This window comes from Mustela putorius, unplaced genomic scaffold (genome assembly GCF_011764305.1).
Source record: "Mustela putorius furo isolate JIRA1106 unplaced genomic scaffold, ASM1176430v1.1 tig00003856_pilon_pilon_pilon, whole genome shotgun sequence".
Classification (NCBI taxonomy): Eukaryota; Metazoa; Chordata; class Mammalia; order Carnivora; family Mustelidae; genus Mustela; species Mustela putorius.
Window position 1 is genome coordinate 1,120,343 of NW_025422008.1, and position 27,793 is coordinate 1,148,135.

Below are 27,793 nucleotides of genomic sequence, written 5' to 3' on the forward strand. Positions count from 1 at the left end.
ACTGAGCCACCCAAGTGTCCCCCGTAATGGGTTCTTTTAAGGAGCAATCATTTTTAATGCTTTTATTTGCTTTATTTTCAGTGGTTATGTCCTTACTTACAATGATATGCTTATACTATTATATTCTTATTAATCAAGTTGAGAGAATCCTTATCGAGTTAACTGTTTTAACTGGTGGGGATTTATCGATTTTGGAACACACACCCCCCTTCTCCTCCACTCTTCCCGATATAGATATATTGCTAATTTAAGTGATCAGAAACCAGTACTTCCACGAATACACTCATTATTGTATACTTTTAAAAAACATTTTTCTAGATGCTCTTTTTTTCTTTGCCAGAATTCCATCCACCTAACTTTAGTTCCTCTAAATATTCTACCATATTTTGTGTTCTAGTTGTCTTCCTCCCCTTTATTCCTTGGGGCTTGGAGTTGACTTGAGGTCCTGTATTCCTTTGCTCTACACTGCTGGCCTGACTCTTTCCCAGACCTGTTATTTAGCTGCCATTTGGGAACACTCCTTCACCATTTTTTTTTTTTCAGGTTGAATCTACCAAGTCAGGTTACCATAACTTTCTTTTTCATGATCAGCTTATTACTTTGTTGGAGCATATTGTCAGGTAGAATTCTTAGAAAAGATAGGTCTGAGGAGAATTTATTTGAATTCATGCATTTAGAAAAATATCTGTATTTTACCTCATACTCACCAGGTAATTTTGCAGAGTGGAAAATTAATTGCTGACAATCATTTTCTCTCATATTTTTTGAAGGTTTTGGTCTGCTGTCCTCTAGCATACAGGGTTACCAAGAGAAACTTGATGTTATTCTTATTTTTTGGAAGATAACCTGTATTTGTGTTATTCAGATTTAGTGTTACAGAATTTCTAATAATGTTCCCTACATCTTTTTGTTTTGTTTTGTCTTTCAGTATGTTGGACATTCAGTGGTGATTTTTCAATATAAAAATTGGTGTTTTGGGATGCCTGGGTAGCTCAGTTGGTTAAGCATCTGCCTTCAGGTCAGCTCATTATCCCAGGGTCCAGGGATGGAGACCCACATGGGGCTCCTTGCTTAGCAGGGAGTCTGCTTCTCCCTCTCCCTCTGCCCCTCCCCCTGCTTGTGACAATGCTCTCTCTCTCTCTCTCTCTCTAACAAACAAACAAACAAACAAAATAAATAAGTAAACTTGTGTTTCAATTTCTGGGAAATTCTCTAATATTATTTCTCTGATAATTTTCATCTTCCATTTCTTCTTTTTCACGTCTGAAACTCCTATCAGCAGGGAAAACCAGTGTCTAATTCTTGTTTTACAGATGCAAAACTTCTCAACTCTCTCTGAGGATTTTATCTGTGGCCTCAGAGATCATCTCTTCTCTGAAATCCCTCAGTTTTCCTAGAGAAGAGACCCTCTGGAGAATGGGCATGTAGGTTTCCAGGATTTTACATCTAGGGTGTGGAAGGCAATGGAGGACATAGTACTTTACATACAAACTTTTTTTTTTTTTAAACAGGACAAATTTATATATTTTTTTATTTTTTTATAAACATATATTTTTATCCCCAGGGGTACTGGTCTGTGAATCACCAGGTTTACACACTTCACATACAAACTTTTAACCAAAGCCTTGTGTCAGGCCTGTCTTTCAACTCTACCCATCTGATATCTTTAGGATTGAGCATCTTTAGGATTTGATGGAGGAAATTTTCACTCTTCTTTTTTGTATTCCTTCTATGAGTGGTGTGATCTATGTTTGTTCCCATTTTCATTAATCAACTGCCAGAATCTTCTGACTGCCTTCCTTTTACTGGACTTTTTTTGGTGTGTGTGGGGAATATTTGTTCCTTATGTCCACACCCCTTTTCAGCCATTTCTTTTATTCCTTTACTAAAAATGTAGTGTAATCTCATATTTATATTATATTCTATGCTATGATCCCATACTATGCTATTTATTTTGTTGCTCAAATTGTTCCAGTTCTGGTTACCGAAAGCTCTTTTATGCTTCTTTGTGGGTCCCAGAGCAGGAACTGGATGTGCTACTGGGGTATCATTGTTTCTAGGCCCTCCCTGCAGACTGAGCTAGGTAATACATGTAGCATACAAACCCATGTAGACACACATGTCTATACTTGTTTTTGTATCTATATGTATTTATATGAAAGTTAAACTTGAGTTCATACTGATGGTCCTGATTCTAATGTAGTACTACCGGTTCATTCAAGGTGAGGCATTTTTAACATTTTATTTTACTTTTTAAGGATTTATTTATTTATCTTAGAGAGAGACAGAGAACACAAAGTGGGGAGGGGCAACGGGAGAGTGAGAGAGAAAATCTCCGGGAGACTCCCTGCTGGGCTTAGAACTGATTGTGAAGCTTGATCTCATGACCCTGAGAGGATGACTTGAGCTAAAATCAAGAGTCAGATACTAAACCAAAAGGAGCCACCCAGGCACTCCTATTTTAAAAATTATAATTTTTAAAATTTTGAAATTTATTGAATCCATTAATCCATTCTACTCAAAGTTCCTCTAAATTCTAAATAAACACCAAGTTATTACTAATTAGCAGTTTAAAATTAATCCTAAATCTATTTTAGTACATTGTAGACTTATTAATACGTTTCCTTTGTTATGAGCATTTGTCATGAGTATTTGAGCACAAGCATAAATGCCTGTTTGGGGACTTGGAGCATGTTGACTTTTTTAGAATTATCACATAAGTTTATTGTTTACAGTTGCTTGCATTTAGTGAAATGCATGTTCTTAGCCTCTTCATTTAAGCAAGAAATATTGCAACCACAGGTTTCACATCTTCCTGCTTGAGGAAGAATTACATGCTAATAATATTCTTCTGACTCTACAAAGAACATTGGCTTGCATTTGTACCTTCTAGAACACAAAGATGTTGATTACATTGGCCAACCATCTGGGTTTGCCTGAGACTGAGTTTTCCTGGGATGTGGGACTTTCAGTGCTAAAACTGGAAAGTTCCTGAGCAAACAGGGAAGAGTTTGTTTAAATATTAATCTCTAGAAAGCAATTTTTAGACAATGAAGTACAGTTATAGAGTTTTTGGATGTCAGAGGTTACTTTTATAGAGCATAGCAATGATCTTTGAAGGCCAGGTGTTTTAGGAGATGGATTTGTCAGAAATTACATTTATAAGTTGAATTTTGTGTCACAAAACTTAATCTGCTTTTCTGCAACTGTAGAGGAAGAGACAATATTTTCTTCTCATTATCATTTGAAAATTTTTTTTAGTGGGAATTCAAAGAACCTACAGTTTCAAGGCCAAGTGCTGGAATTGCATTAATAAACATTAAGGGAAGAAAGCCTGGCCTGAAAGGCTCGGACAGGCAATAGAGAAAGAAAATGGGGCATGCAACACTTTGTACCAACATTACCCCTCACTTACACCCAGTTGGTGATGTATGTGATTATTTAATGGTAATTCCTTGACAAACACGGAATAACTAATTATTATTTTGTTTCTGAGATTACAATTTCCTTTTTGAGCTGGCTAAAAATGCCTTTGCCATGATCACAGCATAGCAATAGTGGCAAATACTGCTATAAAGCATATTACAATAACTCTTCAAAATTGTATTTTAATTAAAAATCATTGATTTGTAGCCTTCCGAGACACAATACTGAGGCAATTCTCTCATGGTGAAATGATTGCATCTCGGAAGTTTGAAGGAAAAAGAAAAACCAGGTATGAGAGAGAGCTGAAGGAAGTAAACATGGGAACAGAAGTTCCATCGTCTGTCCAGAAGTACATGGGGATGGCACAGTGCCTCAGCGTCCTGACAAGCTGTTATTTAGTTAGTTTTATGGATATTCTGTGTTTTTAAAAAAGATTTATTTATTTGAGAGGGAGAGCGGGGGAGGGGCAGAGGGAGAGAATCTCCAAACAGACTCCCTGCTGAGTGCAGAGCCCAAAGAGGCGCTCCATCTCAGAACCCATCAGATCATGACTTGGGACAAAATCAGCAGTTGGACACTCAACAATCTGACCCACCAGGCACCTCATGTGATACTGTGTTTACTTTCTTGTTATTATGGTCTTTAATAAAGCATTGGCAAATTTTCAGTTTTTTTTTCTTTTTCTTTCTGTGCTTTTGGTTACTAATGGTGGTCAGTACTTGAAAGCCAATAAGGTGGTAGTAGGAATGCTCAAGGGGAATTTTGAGGTAAGAGCTGGGGCTCCCCTCCCAAGAGGAAATTGTTTTCCCTTTTTTTAAAAATAATTTTTTATTATGTTACGTTAGTCACCATACAGTACATGATTAGTTTTTGAGGTAGTGTTCCATGATTAACACCCAGGGATCCATGCAATCCATGCCTTCCTTAATACCCATCACTGGGCTAACATATCCCTCCCAGTCCCACCCCTCTAAAAACCTCAATTTGATTTCTGGAGTCCATAGTCTCTCATGGTTAATCTTCCACTCTGATTCCTGCCCCCCCCTTCATTTTTCCCTTCCTTCTCTTAATGTCCTCCATGCTATTCTTTATGTTCCACATATGAGTGAAACCATATGATAACTGTCTTTCTCTGTTGATTTATTTCACTTAGCATAATCTCCTCCAGTTCCATCCATGTTGATGCAAATGATAGGTATTCATCCTTTCTGAAGCCTGAGTAATAGTCCATTATTTATATACACCACATATGTTTTGAGTTCTTTTCTTTTCTTTCTTTCAGTGTTCCAAGATTCATTGTTTATGCATCACACCCAGTGCTCCATGCAATAAATGCCCTCTTTATACCCACCACCAGGCTCACCCATCCCTCCACCCTCTCCCTTCGAAAAGACACAGTTTATTTTTCAGAGTCCACAGTCTCTCATGGTTCATCTCCCCCTCTGCTTTCCCCCAATCACTATTCCTTTCCTTTCCTAATATCCTCTATGTTATTCGTTATGCTCCACAAGTAAGTGAAACCATATGATAAGTGACTTTCTCCTCCAGTCCCATCCATGTTGATACAAAAGGTGGGTATTCATCCTCTCTGATAGAGGTGTAATATTCCATGGTATATATGAACCATATCTTTCTTTTTAAGATTTTTTATTTATTTATTTGACAGAGAGAGAGAGAGAGAGAGCCTGTTCATGTCTTTCGCCCACTTTTAACATGATTATCTGCTTTTTGGGTGTTGAGTTGGAGGAGTTCTTTCAAGACACATCTCCAAAGGCAAAAGAAACAGTCAATAAAACTAAGAGGCAACCCACAGAATGGGAGAAGATATTCGCAAATGACACCACAGACAAAGAGCTGATATCCAAGATCTATAAAGAACTACTCAAACTCAACACTCAAAAAACAGATAATCATGTCAAAAAATGGGCAGAAGACATGAACAGATATTTCTCCTAAGAAGACATACAAATTGCAAATAGAAACATGAAAAAATGTTCATCATCATTATCCATCAGGGAGATTGAAATCAAAACCACCTTACACCAGTTAGAATAGCCATAATCAACAAGACAGGAAAAAAGGAAGTGTTGGAGAGGATATGGAAAAAGGGGAACACTCTTACAGTGTTGTTGGGAATGCAAGTTGGTGCAGCCACTTTGGAAAACAGTGTGGAGGTTCCTTAAGAAATTAAAAATAGAGTTACCCTATGACCCTGCAATTGCTCTACTGGGTATTTACTGTAAAGATGCAGATGTAGTGAAAAGAAGGGCCATCCATACCCCAATGTTCATAGCAGAAATGGCCACAGTCGTCAAACTGTGGAAAGAGCCAAGATGCCCTTCAACAGACAAATGGATAAAGAAGATGTGGTCCATATATACAATGGACTATTATGCCTCCATCAGAAAGGATGAATACCCAACTTTTGTATCAATATGGATGAGACTGGAGGATATTATGCTGATTGAAATAAGTGAAGCAGAGTCAATTATATGGTTTAACTTACTTGTGGAGCATTAGGAAAAACATGGACTACATTGAGAGAAGAAGAGAACGGAGTTGGGGGAAATTGGAGGGGGAGATGAACCATGAGAGCCTGTGGACTCTGAGGTACAAACAGAGTTTTGGAGGGGATGGAGTAGGGGTGGAAAAGCCTGGTGGTGGGTATTAAGCAGGGCATGTATGGCATGGAACACTGGGTGATGATGCCTAAAAAACAAATCTTGGAACACTGAACAAATAAAATAAAACTAAAAAGAAAAAAAGCTCAACATCACTTGGCATCAGGGAAATACAAATCAAAACTACAATGGATGTGGAGCATAAACAATGAATTCTAGTACACTGAAAAGAAATTAAAAAAGAAAAAAAAAACTTACAATGAGATACCACACCAGTCAGAATAGCTAAAATGAAGAAGTCTGGAAATGAGCGAAGTCGGCAGGATGCAGAGAAAGTGGAACCCTCCTACACTGTTGGGGGGAAGGCAAACTGGTGCAGTAATTATGGAAAAAGTTGAAAATAGACCCACCCTACAATCCAGCAATTGCACTACTAGGTATCTACTCTAAAGATACAAATACAGTGATCCGAAGGGGCATGTGTACCCCAATGTTTATAGCAGTAATGTCCACAATAGCCAGACAATGGAAAGAGCCCAGATGTCTATCAGCAGATGAATGAATAAAGAATATGTGGTACACACATATATATAATATATAATATATAATATGTATAGTATACATATTATATGTATATGTATAGTATACATAGTATACATATGTATATATATAATATGTATAGTATATATATATGTATACTATACATATTATATATATACATATATATGTAATTAGACAGTATTATGCGAAGTGAAATTATTCAATCAGAAAAGACAATTATCATATGACCTCATTCATGTGTGGAATTTAAGAAACAACATAGATTGGAAACATCTATAGTGCCCATGCTTATAACATGAATCTGTCTAAAACCAGAAAATGCCAGATTTTTCAGGAGCTCACATCCTAAGCCACCAGCTCCAATGACTAGAATTTTACATGTACTTAACAAAAAACTGGAGAGATTAAGTGCTTGGTTTGATATCAGGGTGTGTGAAGGGTCCAGATAGCTCGAGGAACTTCTTACATGGTTCCAGTGACCTTCCCAGTCTCCAGTGTCCCCATATCCACCATCAATAGCCATTTTCTCAGCCAGTAGCTCCTCTAGTCTCCTTCTTTTCTTCTCTGGCCCCTCACCTTCTGCCATATGATTCTCTCCACATGTGGGTTTTCTGTGAGCCTGGTTACACAGCCCCCTATGAGCTTAGTTACATCACCCCCTACCCACCTTCCTACTTAGTCTTGCCTGTCCTTTATTCAGCCTCATGAGTTACTAACACTGGTGAAGTTGTCTCAGAGATTTTGTCCATGTTTAGGAATACTTCAAAAGAATAGGTCTTCTGGTATCAGGAAGAGTGACTGGCATTCCCGAGGTCAAAAGAGAATGTAGAGTAACAACAGCACTCTCAAACCGAGCAGCAAGATCTACAAATGGAGCTGAACATCTACTCTGGCCATATACGATCACATTTTCAGGGTGAATGCCACATCTTGTCCTAAGAGCAATCTAAACAGCTCCTCTATCTGCATAGAGATTCTTCTCTGTTGGTTTCCCAGAACTTGAACCATACCCAGAATAAGCATACGAGAATATACTACAATTAATCCATGATCTCAGTGATATTCAAAAGCTGATCATTTGATTAAAATCAACAGCATTTCCATGCGAGAAGAGTAAAGCATACAAGGCATTGTGTAAATAACACACCAGATACAGGCAATTCTGTTGCCTTGACTGGTTCTAGTCAAGGAACACTCTCAATAGCATTTTTTTCTCTAGAAGAATACTGTCAGTCTGCTCCTTCTGACTGGTGTGAAGTCCAGCGGTTTTCAAATTCATCATAGGTTGACATGTAAGTTGGATCAGGTGGCAAAAAGGTAATTTCAAAGCCAGTTTTCCAAGTCAAGGTGAACAGAAGAAGAGGGCACATGGGTCACTAAAAGGGATATTATTTATCTTCTACACCTGAGGGGCCGCATCCCAGGTGTCTGGACGAAAGTGCAGGGAGAGAGCCCCTACACAAGCACACACACACTGTCCTCCACAGGGTGCAACCCACACTGTCAACACTGCCGCTACCTCCCCTGCTGTCACTGCAGACACCACCCAGATGTGGCCAGGTCTTCCTTCTCTTGGTCCTCCTCTCTCTCTTCCTCTTTAGCCTGTCATCTCATAGCCAGCTCTTCGGGAGGGAGGAAGGCAGGCAGGGTATGAAGGTGACAAGCAGAATCCTCATGGAGGATATGGTCACTGACTTAAGTATTTTGTAAGTATTTTACTTGTGATTTCCTTCAGCCCATTTGTTAAGAGTGTTTAATTTCTACCTATTTGTGAATTTTCCAGTTTTCCTTTTGTTGCTGATTTCTAACTGCATCCCATTGTGGTTGGATAGTTCATGTGATATCTCTCTTACTGATTCTGTTGAGTCTTAATTTGTGGTCCAACATGTGGTGCATCCTGGGAATGGCCCCATGTACCCTGGAGAAGAACATGTATTCTGTTATTTGTGGGTAGAGTGTTCTTTATATGGGGAGTCAGATCTAGTCTCTTTTTTTTTTTATGTTGCTCAAGCCCTCTGTTTCCTTAATTTTCTTCTGCTTATTGCTCTATCCAATTTTGAGAATGGGATAGTGAATTATCCAACTATTATTGTGGGTTTCTCTACTTCTGCATTTCATTCTATGAAGCTTAACTTCATAGATTTTGTTGCTCTGTTATTAAGTGCTACTCATTTATAATTGTTACATCTTCATGTTCTATTGAAACGTGTGTTCGCATATACTGTTCTTTTTGTCTCTTCTAAATATTTTTTATTTTAATTCTATTTTGACTGATATTAGTAGAAACACTCCAGTTTTCTTTTGGTTATTTTGTGCACAGAATACGTTTTCCCATCCTTTCACTGTTGAAGTATTTGTGTTTTTTGATAAAGTGAGTCTCTTTTAAATACATATAGTTGGATCATCCCTCTCTCACTATTCTGCCAAGCTCTATGCTTTGATTGGAGTATGTTTATGTTCATGTCTTTCTTGAAATTGGGTGAGTTTTCAGCCATTATTTCTTCAAACAATCTCTCTTACCATTTTCTTTCTCTTCTTTCTGCCACTCCCACAATGCCTGTGTTGGTCCCCTTTATGTTATGTCAGTGCTCCAGTAGGCTCTCTTCCCTTTTCTTCAGTTGTTTTCATTTTGTTCCTCAGACTTGATCATTTCAATGGTCCTCCCTTCAAGTTCAGTGATTCTTTCTTCTACTTGCTGAAATCTGCTCTTGAACACCTCTAGTAAAACTTTCATTTGAGTTATTGTCGATATCAGCACTGGAATTTCCTTTTAGTTTCTTTTTGTGTGTTGTATCTCTTTGTAAATACTTTATTTTACACATATCTAATTATCTTGACTTCTTTAATTCTCAGAGCACCATACAGACAGTGGATTTAAAGTACTTGTCCAGAGGGATGCCTGGGTGGCTCAGTTGGTTAAGCCGCTGCCTTTGGCTCAGGTCATGATCCCAGGGTCCTGGGATCGAGTCCCACATTGGGCTCCTTGCTCAATGAGAAGCCTGTTTCTCTCTCTGCCTCTGCCAGCCACCCAGCCTGCTTGTGCTCTCCCTCTGATAAATAAAGTACTTGTCCAGTAAGTCCACCATAGGATCTTCCATAGGAACACTTTCTGCTTTTTTTTCTTTCTCTCTCTCTCTTTTTTTTTTTTTTAACTTGGAATGGGCCATGTTGTCCTGTTTCTTTGTATACTTTGTGTTTTGTTATTTTTGAAAATGGGTCATCTCAATCTTATGATGTGGTAACTCTGAAAGTCAGATTCTCCCATCAACATGTTTGTTGTTTGTTTTAATTTCCATATTGTTCTAGGCTGTGTGCCAGAAATCAGCCTTACGTATACACATCACCTACCCCATGTCATTTTTGAGCCTACACTTTTTCCTAAACATGTGAGTGCTCACTACATCCTTATTCCTTCCAGCCCCCTCCCTGCCCCCACCTCAGTGCTATTTGGTGAGAATCTGAGAGCAGAGTGGCAATACCTCTTTGTGGTCACAGGGCTGAGGACAGAAACCTGAGCTCCTTTATTCCTGCTCAGTCATTACCTCCCCAGTATGTCCCTGACCTATGACAGTAGCACAGGGCCCTACATAAAGGGGCCATGCATGTCTGGTCAGGTTTGGCTTGTAAAGTGTTTCCCAACAATCTACACTGATATTGAGGTTTCCTCCCCACTGAGTGCCCAGGGACTCTGGCTTTAGGGAACAGAGAGGTCTCCAAGCCAGAACTGTTGATTTCCCAGATCTGCAGCCAGCCCCACAAATATGCCAGATGCTCTGGTAAACACACTGCCACTTTCCATGGAGATGACTTTGGACATGAGTTCCTGTCACTCATTCCTACTACTATCTCTGATGCTATAGACTGTGATACTGGCTCTTTCCTCAGTGATGTCAAGTGATGTGAATGCTAGAATCTTCAGTCCTGACCACCAGACAGGTCCCACTGTCTGCTACCCTTAACAGCTAGACAGGAGCTCTGCTACTCAACCTCAAATCTCATTTCTACCCTAATGGCTGATCTGGGGATTTGAGGATGGCTCACCATGTGCTCCAAAGGGCCTGAAGCCCTGCCGCTGAGTCAATGACCTACAACATAATTAAAACCCAAGCCCAAGACATCTCAGAGGCATCTGGTGGTTAGGTGCTACCTGTCTATACCACCCATGTGTTTGGAATATGAGTGTAGGAGGTACTCTTCATATTCCTGGTTCCTTCTTCAGGCAACCAAGACCAATACGTACATACTAAACCCATATAGGAACTTGTGCGGGTCCATGGACGTGCACGCGCGCACACACACACACACACACACACACACACTTCAAAAATAACTCCCTATGCCAAATGCCTATACTCTTTCCTCTTACAAGCTCCAAGTCCAAGTTTAAGGAATTCTGATCACATTTCTTTCTTTCTTTCTTTCTTTCTTTCTTTCTTTCTTTCTTTCTTTCTTCTTCTTTTCTTCCTTTCTTAAGTATCTTCCTGAATGCTTCTTTCTTTTCTTTCTTTCTTTCTTTCTTTTCTTTCTTTCCTCAGACACAGCTTTTATTTTTTCCATAATGCTTCCTATCCTCACAGGATATTCCATGAATGCCTCTGGGCCAAACTCTGTTAGGCCTGGTAATCATTTAATGTCACAGACACAGCACATATTGTCCTAATGCTTCCTATCTCACAGGAAAGACAGACAATAAATAAAACGTAATAATAGTAGTACATTAGACATTGCTGTTACCTAATGCTAGATAACAAAAAAATCTCCAAATAATACAGCCACCTTTTTTTTCTCTCTCATTGTGTGAGTCAGCTAGGCCCAGCAACAGTTCTTCTGCTCCGTGTGACATTGGTTGGGGCTATAGTTATCTGGAGATCTGAATGGTCTAGAATATTCTAAAATATGTTGCCTCTCGTTGGGGAGTGTACTGAGGCTGTTAAATGCTGCTTGCTGGGCGCCTGGGTGGCTCAGTGGGTTAAGCCGCTGCCTTCGGCTCAGGTCATGATCTCAGAGTCCTGGGATCGAGTCCCACATCGGGCTCTCTGCTCAGCAGAGAGCCTGCTTCCCTCTCTCTCTCTCTGCCTGCCTCTTCATCTACTTGTGATTTCTCTCTGTCAAATAAATAAATAAAATCTTAAAAAAAATAAATAAATAGATGCTGCTTGCTGCCATTGTGGCCTGTTGGTGCCATTTGGTGTTAATCCAGGTCTTGAAGGCTCACAAGCTCAGGGAGGAAAGAGAAACCAGTAGAAGGCCATCTGGGGCCAAATATTGCTTTGTGTGCTCTCAGGACTTCCTCAGTTGTCTAAATTCAGCTTTGTCTTTCTCTGAAGGAGGATAACACCCTCACTATTTTCTCTCTCACACTTCTTTTCTCAGCCTGTGCTAGTCTTCAGCTGCCCTACATGATCCCTCAGCACTGTCACCTGGGCCTACTTCCACCAACCACAAGACAGGAGCAGGAAAGGGCCCTGGGACCAAGAGCAGCACTCGAGCAAAAACTCAAAGCCTTCCCCAACCCGTCTCAAGCCCCAAGGAGCACAGGGCATCCCTGAAGGACAGGTCCTATTACCTCTTCCCCCGAGGCCAGGCAGTCGTCACAAACACAGCACTTTCTCTCCATGGGTGTCTGGATCCCCACTTGCATAACCACCTGTGCACCAGGGCTGTGGTCTGCTTGTTGGCCATGCTCACTACAGGAACAGACCCCACCTGCAGCTCAGCCTCCTCCCTCCCCTCCCCTGAGCCAACAGATCTTAACTGGAAGGCACATCAGAAATCTCAGATGACTGGCAGGCAGTCTAGAAAGAGAGGTTGCAGTGGGGTCTGTACAATGGAAAATTCCAATGCTCACAGCCCTCCACTCTCATCCCTGACTCAGCTTTCAGGTACACTAGCCCTTCCTTGCTCCTTCTTGGTCCACTGTACCTGGAATCACAGGTCCTCCGCAAATGCTGCTTGGCTGAGGCTGCCAGAGCCTGCTTGCCCCTTTCCTAGCATTGACTCCCCAAGCAATTCAGGCAGTGTGTCTTACAACCTTCTTGTAAATGAGGTGTAAGAGATTCTTGAGACCCCATCTCTGAGGCTATCTATCCACCCTCTGCATCCTGAAACTGCCACCGTCACCCCCTCTCCTGCACCTTTCCACCTGGAAATGCCCCTGGACCAACCTTGCTGAGCCTGAGGGTAGAGAGAAGTAGGGACCAGCTCAGAAGAGGGAGGGAGTCTCAGCCTCCACTACCCAATCCGCATCCAGAGTAAGACGAGTCATGCTCACCACTCAAGGGTCCCAGGGATCTTGGCTTTGAATGGGGCTAAGGGTGTATATATACATGTGGCTCCCACTCTCTCAGCACTCTGACTTCAGCTCCTGTTACAGAGGCTTGTCGTGCCCTCCATATTGTGCAGACACGAGGGACTGCCCATATCCCAGGAGAGCCCCGCCCATCCCACCCACTGCTCATATTTCTCACTTGGGCTCCCGCAGCTCTTGTTGACTTCTTGTTCTTAGAGAGAGGACTCATGCAAGAATGACAATAAGGAAACCAGCAGCAATAAGAAGGTTGTTACTCCATTCTGATACACCAGGGCCTTTCCTGGAAAAGGGTCTTATATTGACCTGGCTACCCCAGGAGCACAGAACTGCTGTCTTCTCCCCACCCTGCCTCCTGTCCTGACCAGGCCCAGAATGTGAGGTCACAGGGTGTGCACTGTGCCTTCCATGTAGCAAGTGAACCTCTGATCCTCTCTCTAAGGAATCCTTATAGCCACACACATCCAGTAGGTCCCATTCCTACTAGGCAGGACTCCCCTAAACTGCTGGGCATACTGGTCAGGGAGATATTCCTGGGAGAGAAATAGAACACCCAGCCTGTCAGGCTGGACTTCCCCTCCAAAGTCTGGCTGTAGGTCATGTTCAGAGCACTGGAGAAGAAAGCACAGAGCCAGTGAGGTACAGGGTTAGCCCTGCTCCCCTCTAAGGGAGAAAGAGAGAAATCAGGGCTGTTTCTCTTGCCTTTCCACCTCTGGCTGAAGCTCTCATTCTCCAGGTCTGTTCTGCTTCATAGGACCTAGTTCCTTTGGACAGGCATGTTGTTGGACCCGGGATCCAGGCCTCACTCTGTTGGATCCATGAGTTGATGCTCAGGGGTGGAACATGACGGGTGGGTTCTTGGGCTGAGGGCACTATAAGGGAACAACTCTTTGTGACAGTGAGGCTAGGGCTTCCTCTCCTGCCTGATGCTTATCTTCCCTGGTTCCGTTTTCTGCAGGAGGACCACTGCCTCCCTGGACTGTTGACACTAGGAGGAATCACTACTTCTTCCCCTCCTCCTCCTTATTCTTTACTCCTTCTTCTCCTCTTCCTTCTCATTCTCCTCCGTCTTCCTCTTCTTTTTTATTTTATTTATGTCTTTTTATTCATTGATTGATTGATTGGTTTATAGAACAAGAGATTTCATGAGCAGGCAGAGGAGCAGAGAGAGAGAGGGAGAAAGACAATCCCAGAGACTCTGCACCAAGCATGGAGTCGCACACTGGGCTTAAACTCACAACCTTGAGATCATTGGCTGAGCTGAAATCAAGAGTTGGATTCAACCAGCTGAGCCTCCCAGATACCCCTGGGAGGATTCACTTCTGTCTCCACATGATTGGTGTCTCTATCCTTTATTCAGAGGCTTTATTAGGACAGGTGGATCACAGTACAATGCACCAGCAGAACCTTTGTGCATTCCATGAGACAAAGAAGGCTTCCGTGGACAGGGCTGTTGGGGGGAGGTTCAATGAGTCCAGCAGAGAAGAAAATCTGTGCCCCAGTGGTGAACCATTTCTGCCAAAGAAACTCATCCAGGACTTCAGATATTTCTGCTGCTTCTACAAAGCTCTCCCTGTATATGGGCTGAGAAATCCTAGCTTTGACAGCCATCTAGGACTTCTTGATTTCCATAGCCAAGGTTTGAACAGAGGACCAGGGAAGTGTCCATCCATGGATCTTCAGATCATAAGAGAGGAAGAGCTCCCCATTATAGTGGAAATGCCTGAAGACCTTGGTGCTGTTGTCTTCTCAGCTTTTCCAGGCCCAGATCTCCTAGACAGAATGTGAACTGGCCACTATCCAGCAGTGACTTCTCTCATCCTGTGTCCCTCTGCTTTCCTTGCCCCAGTGACAACTCCAACCAGAGGGGCCCCTCCCTGTTCTCCTCCATGCCTTCTCTGTGCTGGCTGAGTAATGGTCCTGTAGGCTAAAATCCATAGACAGTCAATCCTCACCCCCACTCCCAGGAAAATCCAGGGAAAGAGACAGATCTCTGCTCTCTGCCCTGAACTTCCCTGGGGAAATCTCCCATCCCGCCCCTGCTCCAACCCCCTCTCACCTCCTTTCTGTGCCTGCAGGGCTAGATGTCTGCCAGAGTCATTCTGAGGCTCCTCTGTTATCTTCCAAGTCCTTCGACTCTGTGTGTCACGTCTCAGGTCCCAGGAATTCCTCTTCCCACGGTCCCTGTGGCTTTGACATGTCTTTCTCACTGTCATGGTACATGAAGGCCTGACCTTCATGAAGGGGGTGGTTAAGTGTGAATGATCTATGACCAGGGGTGACATGGTGCCCAGGAGGGTTATGGTGGAGTGGAGAAACATGGACCATGATGCCTGTGGTGAAGTTTCATCAGGGACTAGGTAGTGCCAAGTGAGGGACGATTAGCGAGGCAGGGGAATTGTGGAGGGGATCGTGACCACAAGGGTGTTTATGGTAGGCCAGTACTTCTGGGGGAGGGGAAGGTGTGGGCCTAGACCCAGACTGGAAGAGTGGCCTGATGATGCCCCTGGTGGGGAATAGGATGGACCTACCATTGTTCACTGGGGAGAGAGAGTGCGCAGGGGTCTCAGAGCTGCTAGGCAGTGAGCCCAAGGGTAGTCTATATTAGAAAGGAGGAGAAACAGACGAGAAAATAGAGCCGAAACTCCATAGTGAACACCTTGGGGAAGGACCTAGATGGTAGGGATCATTCAGGCAGGGATGGATGTGGCAGGTCAGACCCCCAAAGAGTTTGGGTGGGACAACCATACCTGGAAGGCAGGCAGGTAGAGGCCTGGCTGTAGGGAAAGGCTGCAGCTGAGCATGTGTCAGGAACAACCAGTTTGGGGCTACGTGTCAGGAATGAGGACCACTGGGGTCAAGGAGCCAAAGTCAGGATGAAGGCCAAGGACCTGTGCATTTGGACCTGGAGCACTTTTCTAGTCAGTGAGGAAGAGGGATGGCAAGAGGCAGCAGGGGGGAGACTAGTGCTGAGGGTCTGGGAATGGGGGGACTGGGTGCCCTGAAAGAACTTAATTACAAACTGACAGGAAGGAGGGGGCATAGGCTGAGAGCAAGGAGGAGGGAGGCTGACTGCAAGGGCCCCACAGGAGGAGCTTCTGAGGGAGGAAAGCTTGGTGATGGCTAGGCACGTGGGCAAGGGCTGTGGGAAGGCATTGAAGAATTGCACCAAAAATAATAAAGTGCTTAGGAATAAACTTAACCAAAATGGTGGAAACTTGTACTCTGGAAACTATAAAACACTAATGAATGAAATTGAAAATGGCACAAACAAATGGCAAGAATCCAATCCATGGACTGGAAGAAAAAATATTGTTAAAATTTCTGTTATCCAAATCAATCTACATATTTGATGCAATCTCTATCAAAATACCAACAGTGTTTTTCACAGAGTAGAACAAACTGTCCTGAAATTTGTATAGAACCACAAGGACCATGAGTAGACAAAGCAATCTTGAAATAGAAAAGTGAAACTCGAGGCATCACATTCCAGACTTTAAGTTAGATTACAGAGCTGTAGTAATCAAAGCTGTACGGTACTGCCATAAAAATAGACATATGGATCAATGGACCAGCATAGAAATTCAGAAGTAAACTCACACTTACATGGTCAACTTGTCTTTAACAAATCAGGAACGAATATGTGACAGGAAAAAGACTGTCTATTCAACACATGGTGTTGGAAAAAGTGGACAGCAACATGCAAAAGAATGAAACTGGGCCATCTTCTTATACCATACACAGAAATGAATATAAAATGGTAAAGACCTGAAATCATAAAAATCCTGGAAGAGAGCACAGACAGTAATTTCTGTGATATCAAGGACAGCATCATTTTTCTAGGTATGAATCCTGAGGGAAACAAAAGCAAAAATAAAGGAGTGGGACTACATCAAAATAAAAAGTTCCTGCACAGCAAAGGAAACAACGAACAGAACTAAAAGGCAACCTACAGAATGGGAGAATATATTTGCAAATAATATAGCTGATAAAAGGATAGTATCTAAGATATGCAAAGAACTAATGCAATTAAACAAAGAGAAAACAAATATTCCAGTTAACCAAGGAACATTAGACATGAATAGACTTGTTTCTACGAAGACATCCATATGGCCAATAGACATTTGAAAAGATGATCAAAATCACTCATCATCAGGGAAATCCAAATCAAAACCACAATGATACATCACCTCTCACCTGTCAACATGGCTAAAATAAAAAAAAAAAAAAAACACAAGAAACAGCAGGTGCTGGTGAGGATGTGGAGAAAAAGGAACCCTCTGGCACTATTAATGGGCATGTAAACTGGTATAGCCACTGTGGAAAACAGTATGGAGGTTCTGCAGAAAATTAAAAATAGAATTCCCATATGATCCAGAATTTTACTACTGGGTATTTACCCTAAGAATATGAAGACATTAATTTAAAAATCTATGTGCATCCCTAGTTCATTGCAGCACTATTTACAATAGTCCCATTATGAAAATACCCCACATATCCATCGATAGATGAATGTATCAAGAAGATGTGGTACATTTATACAATGAAATGTTACTCAGCCATAAAAAAAGAATGAAATCTTGCCGTTTGCTGCAACATGGATGGATCAAGAGAGTATCATGCAGGCAGAATAGTCAGAGAAAGACAAAGTCTGTATGATTTTACTCATATGTGGAATTTAGAAACAAAACAAGAGAAGAGAGAAATCAAAAAATGGAATATAAACATATAGATAGATAGATAGATAGTAATAAACATAACCATAGAGAACAAACAGATGGTTGGCAGAGACGTGGTGGGTAGGGGCATGGGGTTTGGGTGAAACAGGTGGACGGGAGTAAGTGTACACTTACCTTGACAAGCAGTGAGTAATGTATGTGGCTACCCTCCCCCTTCTGTTTCTCCTCTGATATCTGTCTGCACAATCCCAACTCCATGTTTTGTACCTCTTGACTGATGATCCTTTGCCCCCGTAGAGATCCAGATGTATAATCTTATATTTCAGGCTGATGTCATGGGTGTTCAGAGTGCTCTGATGGCTATTCAGCGCAATTCAGGGGACTGGTTGAAATAGGGTCCCCTAATCCGCTACCATCTTGCCCCTACCCTGATCTGTTCATTCTTGTAACTCCACATTTCACTCAAAGGAAACTCAAAACCCTTCTCACACCCTCAGGCCTGCATGATGTGGTCAGTATCTGACCTCATGTCACCTGCTCTCTGCTGCAGCCACAGTGTCCTCCTCATCCTTCCTTGAACACAGACAGGGTCCTCCTCTAGTGCATGTGCACTGGAGCCTCCCTGCCTGGAAAGAACTCTCCCCAGACCTCTTCTTACACAATTTTTTCATGTCCTTCTAATGTCTCAGAGGTCAGCTTCTCAGTGAGGCTCACACTTACCACTGTTGTAAAGTAGCCGTCTTCACTGTCCCCACACAGGTCTCCTCTGGGTCCCCTTCCTCACTGCACTTCCCAGCCTCTAACACATGCACTTCCCTTAGTTACTAGCAAACAGTCTGCCCCTCACTACCAGCACATACACCCCACCAGGTGGGCCCATTTGGTCTGTTTCTACTTGACTGAAGTTTCTACAAAGGAGTTTCTGTGTATGACACTCAGTTATCACTTGGAAAATGATCCGCACAGAGAACCTCTCTCTTCTAGATGAGCCCTAGGCCACAGTTGCTCATGGAGCCTATCAGTTTTCTCACCAGTGGTGGTCTCTTCCACATTCTCATGTCCTCTTCCCTGCATCATCTCTCCGGCATGCACAGGAAACAATGACAGTTCTCCCTTCTGGAAAGGTGCATCTAGGCTTGTGGGTCACGTATTCCAGAGAAATGTGAATTCAAATTAGACACTGTTTCATCACTCTATGAATCAGGAATGGAAGCAGAGCTGGAATTACTAGTGTCAAGAACAGGGGGGCATGTGGGTGAGCCAAGAAAATAGAAACTAACTGAAATATAATGAGGATGAGAAATTATCAGTTGCTGTCTCTAACTCCATAATATGCTTTTTAAAAAAGATGGGGAAAGATGGAAAGAATGATCCAGAACAACTCTAGAAGGAGATGATCCCTAGAAGAGATGGACTGGTATAAAAAGTCACCTTTGAACCCCACAGATATTCCTGTGTGCAGAGGCCCCTTGGGCCTTGTGGGGACAATGAGAGACAGAGGACCCCTGGGGCTGTCCCAGACTGGGAACACCAGAGGAACATGAGACCACAACTTGTACCCAATAAACAACAGGCCTAATTCTCCATAGAAGCAAAGAAGAAGAAGGAAGAGCAAGAGGAGGAGGAGGAGGAGAAGGAAAAAGACAGCAAGAACTTGGGAGCTGAGTCCTGACCAGGCCTAAGCTCTGGCAACCCTGTTCACAGGAAAATCTTGATGCATAAAGTCCTAGAGAGAAGAGAGATCGGAGTTGTTGTGATTACTGGGCCTGGTGTGACAAGTTTCCACTGATGGTACAAGGGACCAAGGAGCAGCAAGGATGACCAGCAGAGCAGCGACCATGTCAAAGCCCATGATGCACTGAGCACAGTCTGGGCACAGTCCCCTCCATGCTGGCTCCTCACACACTCTTGCATCCCCACCCTTGTGGACCCTGGAAGGCTCTCAGTGCTTCTGTTTATTTCCTCTCTCAAACTTTAGGAGTCCTCTTTTGTCTTTTTATTTTTATCTTTTAATTTTTTCAACACTTTAAAATTTAAATTCAATTAAGTAATATTTAATGTTTTATTGGTTTAAATTCAATTAATTAACATTCAAAGTTTCATTGGTTTCAGAGTACAGGGCTGTGGTTCATCAGTCTTATATAACACCCAGTGCTCATTACAAAATGTGCCCTCCTTAATGTCCACCACCCAGGGGCGCCATCCCTCCACCCGTGTCTCCTCCAGCAACCCTCAGTTTGTTTCATATGATTAAGAGTCCCTTTTAGTTTGTCTCTCTCACTGGTTTCATCTTGTTTTATTTTTTCCTCTCTTCCCCTGTGAGTCTCTGTTTCGTTTCTCAAATTCCACATATGAGTGAGATCATATGATAATTGTCTTTCTCTGGTTGACGTACTTTGTTTAGCATAATACCTTCTATTTCCATTTATGTCATTGCAAATACAAAGTTTCATCTTTTTGATGGCTGAGTAATATTCTGTGTGTGTGTGTGTGTGTGTGTGTGTGTGTGTGTGTAATATCTTTATCCATCCATCATCAATGGAAATACAGGCTCTTTCCACAGTTTTACCATTGTGGACACTGTTGCTATAAACATTGGGGTACACATGCCCCTTTAGATAACTGCATTGGTATCTTTAGGGTAAGTACCCAGTGGTGCAATTGCTGGGTTGTAGGGTAGCTCTATTTTCAACTTTTTGAGGAACCTTCACAGTATTTTCAGAGTAGCTGCATCAGCTTACATTTCCACCAACAACATAGCCAATATTTGTTGTTTCCTGACTTATTAATTTTAGCGATTCTGACTGCTGAGAGGTGGTATCTCAATGTGATTTTGATTTTATTTTCCCTGGTGGCTAGTGATGATGAACACTTTTCATGTGTCTGTTAGACATTTGTATGTCTTCCTCAGAGAAGTGTGTGCTCATGTCCTCTTCCCTTTGTTGACTTGATTATCTGTTTTTTGGGTGTTGAGTTTGAGAAGTTCTTTATAGATCTTTGATATCAACCTTTTGTCTGTAGTGTCATTGGCAAATATCTTCTTCCGTTGTTTTGTTGGCTGTTTCCTTTGCTGTGCAGAAACTTTTTATCTTGATGAAGTCCCAAAAGTTCATTTTTGCTTTTGTTTCCCTTGCCTTTGGGGACTGTCTTAAAGGTTGCTGTGGCCGATGTTGAAGAGGTTACTGCCTATGTTCTCCTCAAGGATTATGATGGATTCTGGTCTCAAATTGAGGTTTTTCATCCATTTTGAGTTTATCTTTGTGTATGATGTAAGAGAAGGGTCCAGTTTCATTCTTCTGTATATAGCGGTCCAATTTTCCCAGCACCATTTATTGAAGAGACTGTCTTTCTTCCATTGGATATTTTTTCCTGGTTTTTTGAAGATTAGTTGACCATAAAGTTGAGAGCCTGTATCTGGGTTCTATATTCTGTCCCATTGGTCTATGTGTCTGTTTTTGTTCCAGTACCATGCTGACTTGGTGATCATAGCTTTGTAACATAGCTTGTAATCAGGCAACGTGATGCCCCCCAGCTTTTTCTTTTCAACATTTTTTTTGGTGACCTGTGGACTTTTCTGGTTCCACACAAATTTTATGATTGTTTGCTCTGACACTTTGAAAAATGCCATGGTATTTTGACTGGGATGGCGTTGAGAGTATAGATTGCTCCGGGCAGCATAGTCATTTTAACAATGTTTATTCTTGATCCATGAGCATGGAATGTTTTCCCATCTTTTTTGTCTTCAATTTCTTTCATGGGTGTTTTATAGTTCCTAGAATATAGATCCTTTACTTCTTTGGTTAGATTTATTCCAAGGTATCTTGTGTTTTTTGGTACTATTGTAAATGGAATTGATTCTCTAGTTTCTCTTTCTACAGTTTCATTGTTAGTGTATAAGCAAGCAACTAGTTTCTGTGCACTGATTTTGTACCTGGCCACATTACTGAATTGCTGTATGAGTTCTAGTAATTTGAAGGTAGAGACTTTTGGGTTTTCCACAGAGTGTACATGTCATCTGCAAAGAGAGAGTTGAATTCTTCTTTGCCAATTTCAATATCTGTTAGTTCCTTTTGTGGTCTGGTTAATGTTGCTGGGCCTTCTGGTACTATGTTGAACAATAGTGACAAGAGAGGGCATCCTTGTCATGTTCCTGATCTCCATGGGAAGGCTGTCAGCTTTTCCCTATTGAGAATGATATTCACTGTGGGTTCTTCATAGATGGATTTTATGAACTTGTGGAATGTTCCTTCTGTCCCTATATTCTGAAGAGTTTTCATCAGGAAGGGATGCTGTATTTTGTCAAATGCTTTTTGTGCATCAATTGAGAAGACCATGTGGTTCTTGTCTCTTCTCTTATTTATGTATTCTATCAAATTGATTGATTTGGAATGCTGAACCACCCTTGAATTCCAGGGATAAGTCCCCGCTGGTGGTGATGGCTAATCCTTTTTTTTTTTTTAAGATTTTATTTATTTTATTTGACAGATAGAGATCACAAGTAGGCAGAGAGGCAGGCAGAGAGAGAGGGAAGAGGAAGCAGGCTCCCTGCTAAGCAGAGAGCCCGATGCGGGGCTCGATCCCAGGACCCTGGGATCATGACCCGAGCCGAAGGCAGAGGCTTTAAACCACTGAGCCACCCAGGCGCCCCGGCTAATCCTTTTAATGTACTGTTGGATTGTATTAGCCAGGATCTTGTTGAGAATTTTGATATCCAATTCATCAGGGATATTGGCCTGAAATTCTCCTTTTTGATGGGGTCATTGCCTGGTTTGGGGCTCAAGGAAATACTGACCTCATAGAAAGTGTCTGAAAGTTTCCTTCTGTTTTTCTATTTTTGAAACAGTTTCAGAAGAATAGGTATTATTTCTTCTTTGAATGTTTGGTAGAATTCTCCAGAGAATCCATCAGGCCCCAGACTCTTTGTTTTTTGGGAAGCTTTGATCAGTGCTTCAATCTCTGGATTCCACTAGGTGACACTGTTTTGGTCCCTGAGGCTTTCAGCTCTGGTCAGTGGGGTAAATATGGCTGCACCTTGCTCTCTAGACTTGGATCTGAAACTTCACACTCCCCACTCTTTAGTGAGCCTGCACAGAAACGCAATTGATCAGCCTGGTCTCCCTGGTTTTCCTATGAACTCTGTGTTCACCCAGCCTGTGACCAAGCGTTTTTATGTCAGGAACATGACTGAGTCTCAAAACTCCAAACTTGATGGACTCCTGCAGCAGGGACCGGTGCAGTTCCACCCAGGGAAGGTGGGGGTCTGGCTGGACTTCTGCTGCTTACCGGGCCCATTCTTAGAGAGTGGTTCACTGAATAGTTCAGCGGCTCCCTGCTCATGGCAACGTGGAGCAGAAAGCCAGCACCCAGACTCGCAGCATGCAGCCGGCTTCCCCGCTCTGATGCCTGAGAGCTTTGCATACTCGGGCCCCCCTGTTCTTTCTGTGACCCTGGGGATCCTGAGACCATGCTGTCCCACCTCAGATTCTGCCCCTCTCTGACACCTCAGTACCTTTAAGCCAGGAACCTCTTGCACTGGAGCAGATTTCCAAAAGTCCTGATTTTGTGCTCTGCTCTTTATAAAACTTGGCATCTGCCTCCTGAAGCAATCCCCTTTCCTACTTGTAGCCTTGTGGCATTTCTTTCTTCACATCTCCCATTGATTCCTATGTGTTCACAATGACTTGATAACTATCTAGCTGATTCTAGGGACCAGATGAACTTTGGGTCTCCTACTTCTCCATCACCTTAACTCCTCCCTAAATTCCTGAATTTTCTGACCCTTCTCTTCAGATGCCCTGAAGACACATGTCACCTACCATCTCGTCTCTGATCATCGGGTCATATTGAGCTGCTGGACCCTGGGTGTCTACCCTGATGAGATCACCCTGACCTGGCACAGTGATGAGGAGGAGGACCTGACCCAGGACACAGAGCTTGTGGAGACCAAGCCTGCAGGAGATGGAAGCTTCCAGAAGTGGGTAGCTGTGGTGGTGCCTTCTGGAGAGGAGCAGAGATACACATGCCATGTGCAGCATGAGGGGCTGCCCAAGCACATTATCTTGAGATGGGGTAAGGAGGGACACCTGGGTACAGAGTCTCCTGTCAGGGACATCAGGTTCTGTTGTGGAGATCTTCAGTAGGGTCTGGGTTGAGACCTATGGGTCAAGGTCCTTACTGTATCCTCTCTTCCCAGGGTCCTCTCCTCAGCCCCCAATTCCCATCATGGGCATCGTGGCTGGTCTGATTGTCGTTGTGGTCACTGGTACTGTGGTGGTTGGAGCTGTCATGGGGAGGAAGGAGAGCTCAGGTAGGGAAGGGAAGTGCTCTGAGTTTTCTTGTCCTTCTGCAGTGTCCCAAGCTCAGGTGGAAGTCTGTCCTGCCTTGTTTATGGGCAATGTCTTCTGCACACATGTGCCCGTCCACCGTGTGCTCATTGCTACATTCACTGTAGTAAACCAGAGGTGAGAGCAAGGGACACATTAATCACCCTGATGAATGTGGTGACGGACCCAATTCCCAGAAGTCACAGGTTAGAGAGCAAGGTCCTTTCTGAGGAAAGACTGCATGGAGATGGTTAATCTTGCCCTGCCGTCTCTTTCCTTCATGTCCCTGATCCTGCCCTAGGTCTGTAGTGACCATTCTGGAAACTTCCCTGTGGTCCAGGCTATCTATTTCATCTAGACTCTAGGGCCCTGCCTCCTGTGTATAATCTCATGGGATTTTTTTCTTTCACCAGGTGGAAAAGGAAGGAGTTATGCTCAGGCTGAAAGTATGTATGGTTGGTCATGTGCAAAATAGTCGGAGTCTGTGAGTCTGGGGAGATTCAGAGTCTGTGAGTCTGCAGAGAGGCCTGTGTGTTCTGAGAATCCCCACAAGCGAGCCTGGTGCTCAGCCGGATCTGGAGCTGCTGAGGTCAGAGAGGAGAGCAGGCCAGGGTGGGGGGCATTAAAATCACAGTTACTATGTTTTTTTTCCCTCGTAAATTGAGGGAGGACAGTTGTTGTCATGAGGTGCGGTGTGTGAGATTTATGGCATTTTTTCATCACCTGGTGTCATCAGGGGGAGGATTAGGGAGTAGTTCATAGCTGGGATGACAAGCATCTCTGAATGCTTGCTCTCGGCAGCTGTTCCTCTGAACAAACCCTGGAACCCAGCCCTGCTGGAACTTGGACAGAAGGTAGTGCACACACACATATGCACGTGCATCTTCTGTGGATGTAACATGTTCCTGGGGAACATGTTCCTGTGCAGCCAGGAGCACACCTGCAGTGGCCGGTCCAGCTGCGTCTCACACGGGAACCCCAGCCTCTGCCACAGGCACAGAGATCACTGCTCGCACCACTGACTTGGTTGGGTTGGGACATCCACTATGGCCACTCATGGACCTGGGGGACACCTGCCACTCACGCCCCCTGTCACATGCACAGTGGCAGCATCTCTCTATCTGTGGGTCGTGAGTTGGGTCCAGCGTGTGCTCCCCTGTCTGGAGGAGCCTCATGCTGGGTCTCGTGGAAGGATGTGGGGGAAACAAGTCTTCCTCTGCTCTGGAGGAAGGCGGTTTCTTCCAAAGCCCTGACCGCAGAATTCTCATGTCGGAAGGCTGCTGGGGTGCTGGCAGCGAGGGATGGAGAGAGAACAACTAACTGTCATTTTCGGAGCACAGATCTGAGGCTGCAGCTCAACCTGGTGCTCTGTAGGTGCTCAGGTTTGGCCGAGGGAACAAGTGGGTAATAAATGACAGCTGTCGTCTCATTCCCCTGACACTACGTGATCAGTCCCAGCTGTTGTCCACTGCAGTTCTCGCTCACAAACACGGGCAGTGGTGAGGTGGGCTGGTGGCCTGATGGCTCAGGACAGATTTTGCCCTCCTTTGTTCTTGCAAGGACGAGAAACCCCAAGTCTGCAAGACGTGAGTGGTCTGTGTGCACCGACGTGTCATGTGACTGTGTCTGTTTCCCCGTGTGTGGCGATGTTCTGGGCAGAAACTCTCTAGCATCTGTCAGTGTTTATGTGACCGCTGCCCAACACGAACAACAGTGCCAGGGACATGGGAACCTGAGAGCTAAAGTCGTGGTGGGTTAAGTGTGACGTTCTCGGTGGTGTGTGGCATCCGTGACGCCATACTGGGTCCGGTATGGAGTCTCCTTCCTTAACTGGACCTGAATAGCTGGTCGCAGGCAGATGGACATGATAGACAAGCTTCCATTCTGCTTATCCTTTGCTCCTGGACAAGATGAGATGCAGGTTACTCGCTTGCTCTAACTCTCAATTTCTCTTTATGGGGCGGAGAGGGTTTCTTTCCCCAGCTGACCAGCTCTCTGATTCCCTGTCATCACCTGGGTGTCCTCCAATTTGTTCATTTCGCACCTGACCCTGTCGACCTGGGGTCAGCATGGGAGGCACAGGTGGGAGGACTCATCCTGCAAGTTGCCCTCAGCTCACGGGCAAGTCTCAACTCTCAGGTTCCCATGTCCCTGGCACTGTTGTTTAAGTTGTCTACAAAGTTGGGGGACATTCAATAGTTTGTTAGAAGGATTCCTGGGTCTCAGGAGAACTCTATGCTGACTGTTATGGTTTATTATAAGGACACACAGGAGCAGCCAGATGAAGAGGCTTGGGAGTGTGGGAGCGTGCAGGTCCTGGTGCCGGAGACTCTGTCCCTGTTGAAATGTGCCCCCCCTCAGAGCACGTGGACATGTTCGCCATTTCAGAATCTCTGTGAACCCCACTATAGATCAGTCTTCATGGTAGCTTCATGACATAGGCACACTTGATTTAGTCACTGGCTGTTGGGGACCGAGGTCAGCCCCCAGAGCCTCTCCACAGAGGTCAGGAAGTGACGCTGGTGGCTCCAACTCTCTAGTCATGGCTTGGTCCTCCTGGCCATCAGCCCCAACCTGAACTGTCTAAGACCCTCGGCCAAGTCATCTCATTAGCGTACCATTGACACTTTTATCACTCAGGAGATCCCAAGGGCTGGGGAGTTGGGTGCCAGGAACTGGGGACAAAGACCACATATTTTTATTATCCCACAGCCACTCTGTGGTCTTTGACCACTGATCCCTTGAAGCAATAGGTCCTGAACTGTGGAGATGCTGGCCCAGTACTCCTGTCCCATCTGGTCATTAACAGTCAGCCCATCTTCCTACTGGAGGACAGTGTCTCCCAGGCCCACTCATGTCTGCTGAGTCCACTCAGTGTTGCCAGCTTCCAGAAGCAGGAATGTTCTCACAGCACACGGCTTTTTCTCTCAGGTGTCTGGGATGATGGGGCTAAGAGTGTCATTTCTTGCTCAAACTTCTTCCGAGGCGCTAATGTACTATGGATTTCCCTCATGACATAGCGAATGTATCCCCCCACCCTTTACCCTCAGTTACTATTTCTACTTCTCTGCATTTATACCTCACTTTCTGCCGTTGGAAGGGACATCATATGTGGCTGCTGTGCTAGTCTACACTGCGGGCAGCAACACAAGTCTGACAAGCTCCCCTCCCCCCCAGTCCACTCCCAGTCATAGAGGGGAGGGAAACACAGGGACAGAACTGGCGGGCAAGGGACCACCAGGGGATGTAGCTGTGCTCGCCATCAGCCCCAACTTTGCTGGGTGGGGTGAAGGCACAGCCCTCCCCTTCAAGCCCTTAGGAATTCCCACATCAGGGTTTAACAAAGTTCTTACAATGTCTTAGGATTCTTCCCGTTCCTTGCATTCACACTTGCACCCCTGTCCTGAGACTCTGCATCAGGTAGGATGAGAGAATGTTGAAGTGAACCATAGTTATACCGAGGTCCTCTCCCTTGGGAAGGACTGTAGAGTCACACTGGCACCTGTCCCCTCCCCCTTCTCAGATCCTCCAGGAAAAAGTGTGTGGTGCGGACCATCCTGTAGTCCCACTCATGCTGGGTGGGAGCGCACACTTGTGAAGGGGTGTAAATCAGCACTTCATGCCTCCGTGGCCCGACACCCCTTTTCCACAATGTTTCTGCTGCCTTTTCCCATTCTCCATGAAGCTGTTACTCTGTCAGCATGTGTGTATGCCCATTGTGGGATGTTGGGATGTTATGGTTTGTCATTGTTTGTGGTGTGAGGAAATGTGACCGAGCATTCTTCTCTGGTTCAGTACTTTTTTCCCACAAGTGCACCAAGAGCCATGTACAAGATTGTCTCAGCAGTACTGTGTATCGTTCCCGTGATGCAAAAC

The 27,793-nt window shown here is 44.0% G+C and overlaps 1 protein-coding gene and 1 pseudogene across 1 annotated transcript in view; one reads left to right on the forward strand and one right to left on the reverse strand.

The window, feature by feature from the left end:
• The window catches only part of LOC101690568 (HLA class I histocompatibility antigen, alpha chain G), a 171,935-nt gene extending 145,619 nt beyond the window's left edge, over positions 1 to 26,316 (forward strand). Inside the window, 4 exon segments of the mRNA XM_045065224.1 lie at positions 23,385 to 23,663; positions 23,788 to 23,901; positions 24,331 to 24,363; positions 26,279 to 26,316. Of these exon segments, the coding sequence (XP_044921159.1) occupies positions 23,385 to 23,663; positions 23,788 to 23,901; positions 24,331 to 24,363; positions 26,279 to 26,316 (464 nt within the window).
• LOC123387553 lies at positions 7,301 to 7,900 on the reverse strand (annotated as a pseudogene).
• Positions 26,317 to 27,793: the final 1,477 nt, after the last annotated feature.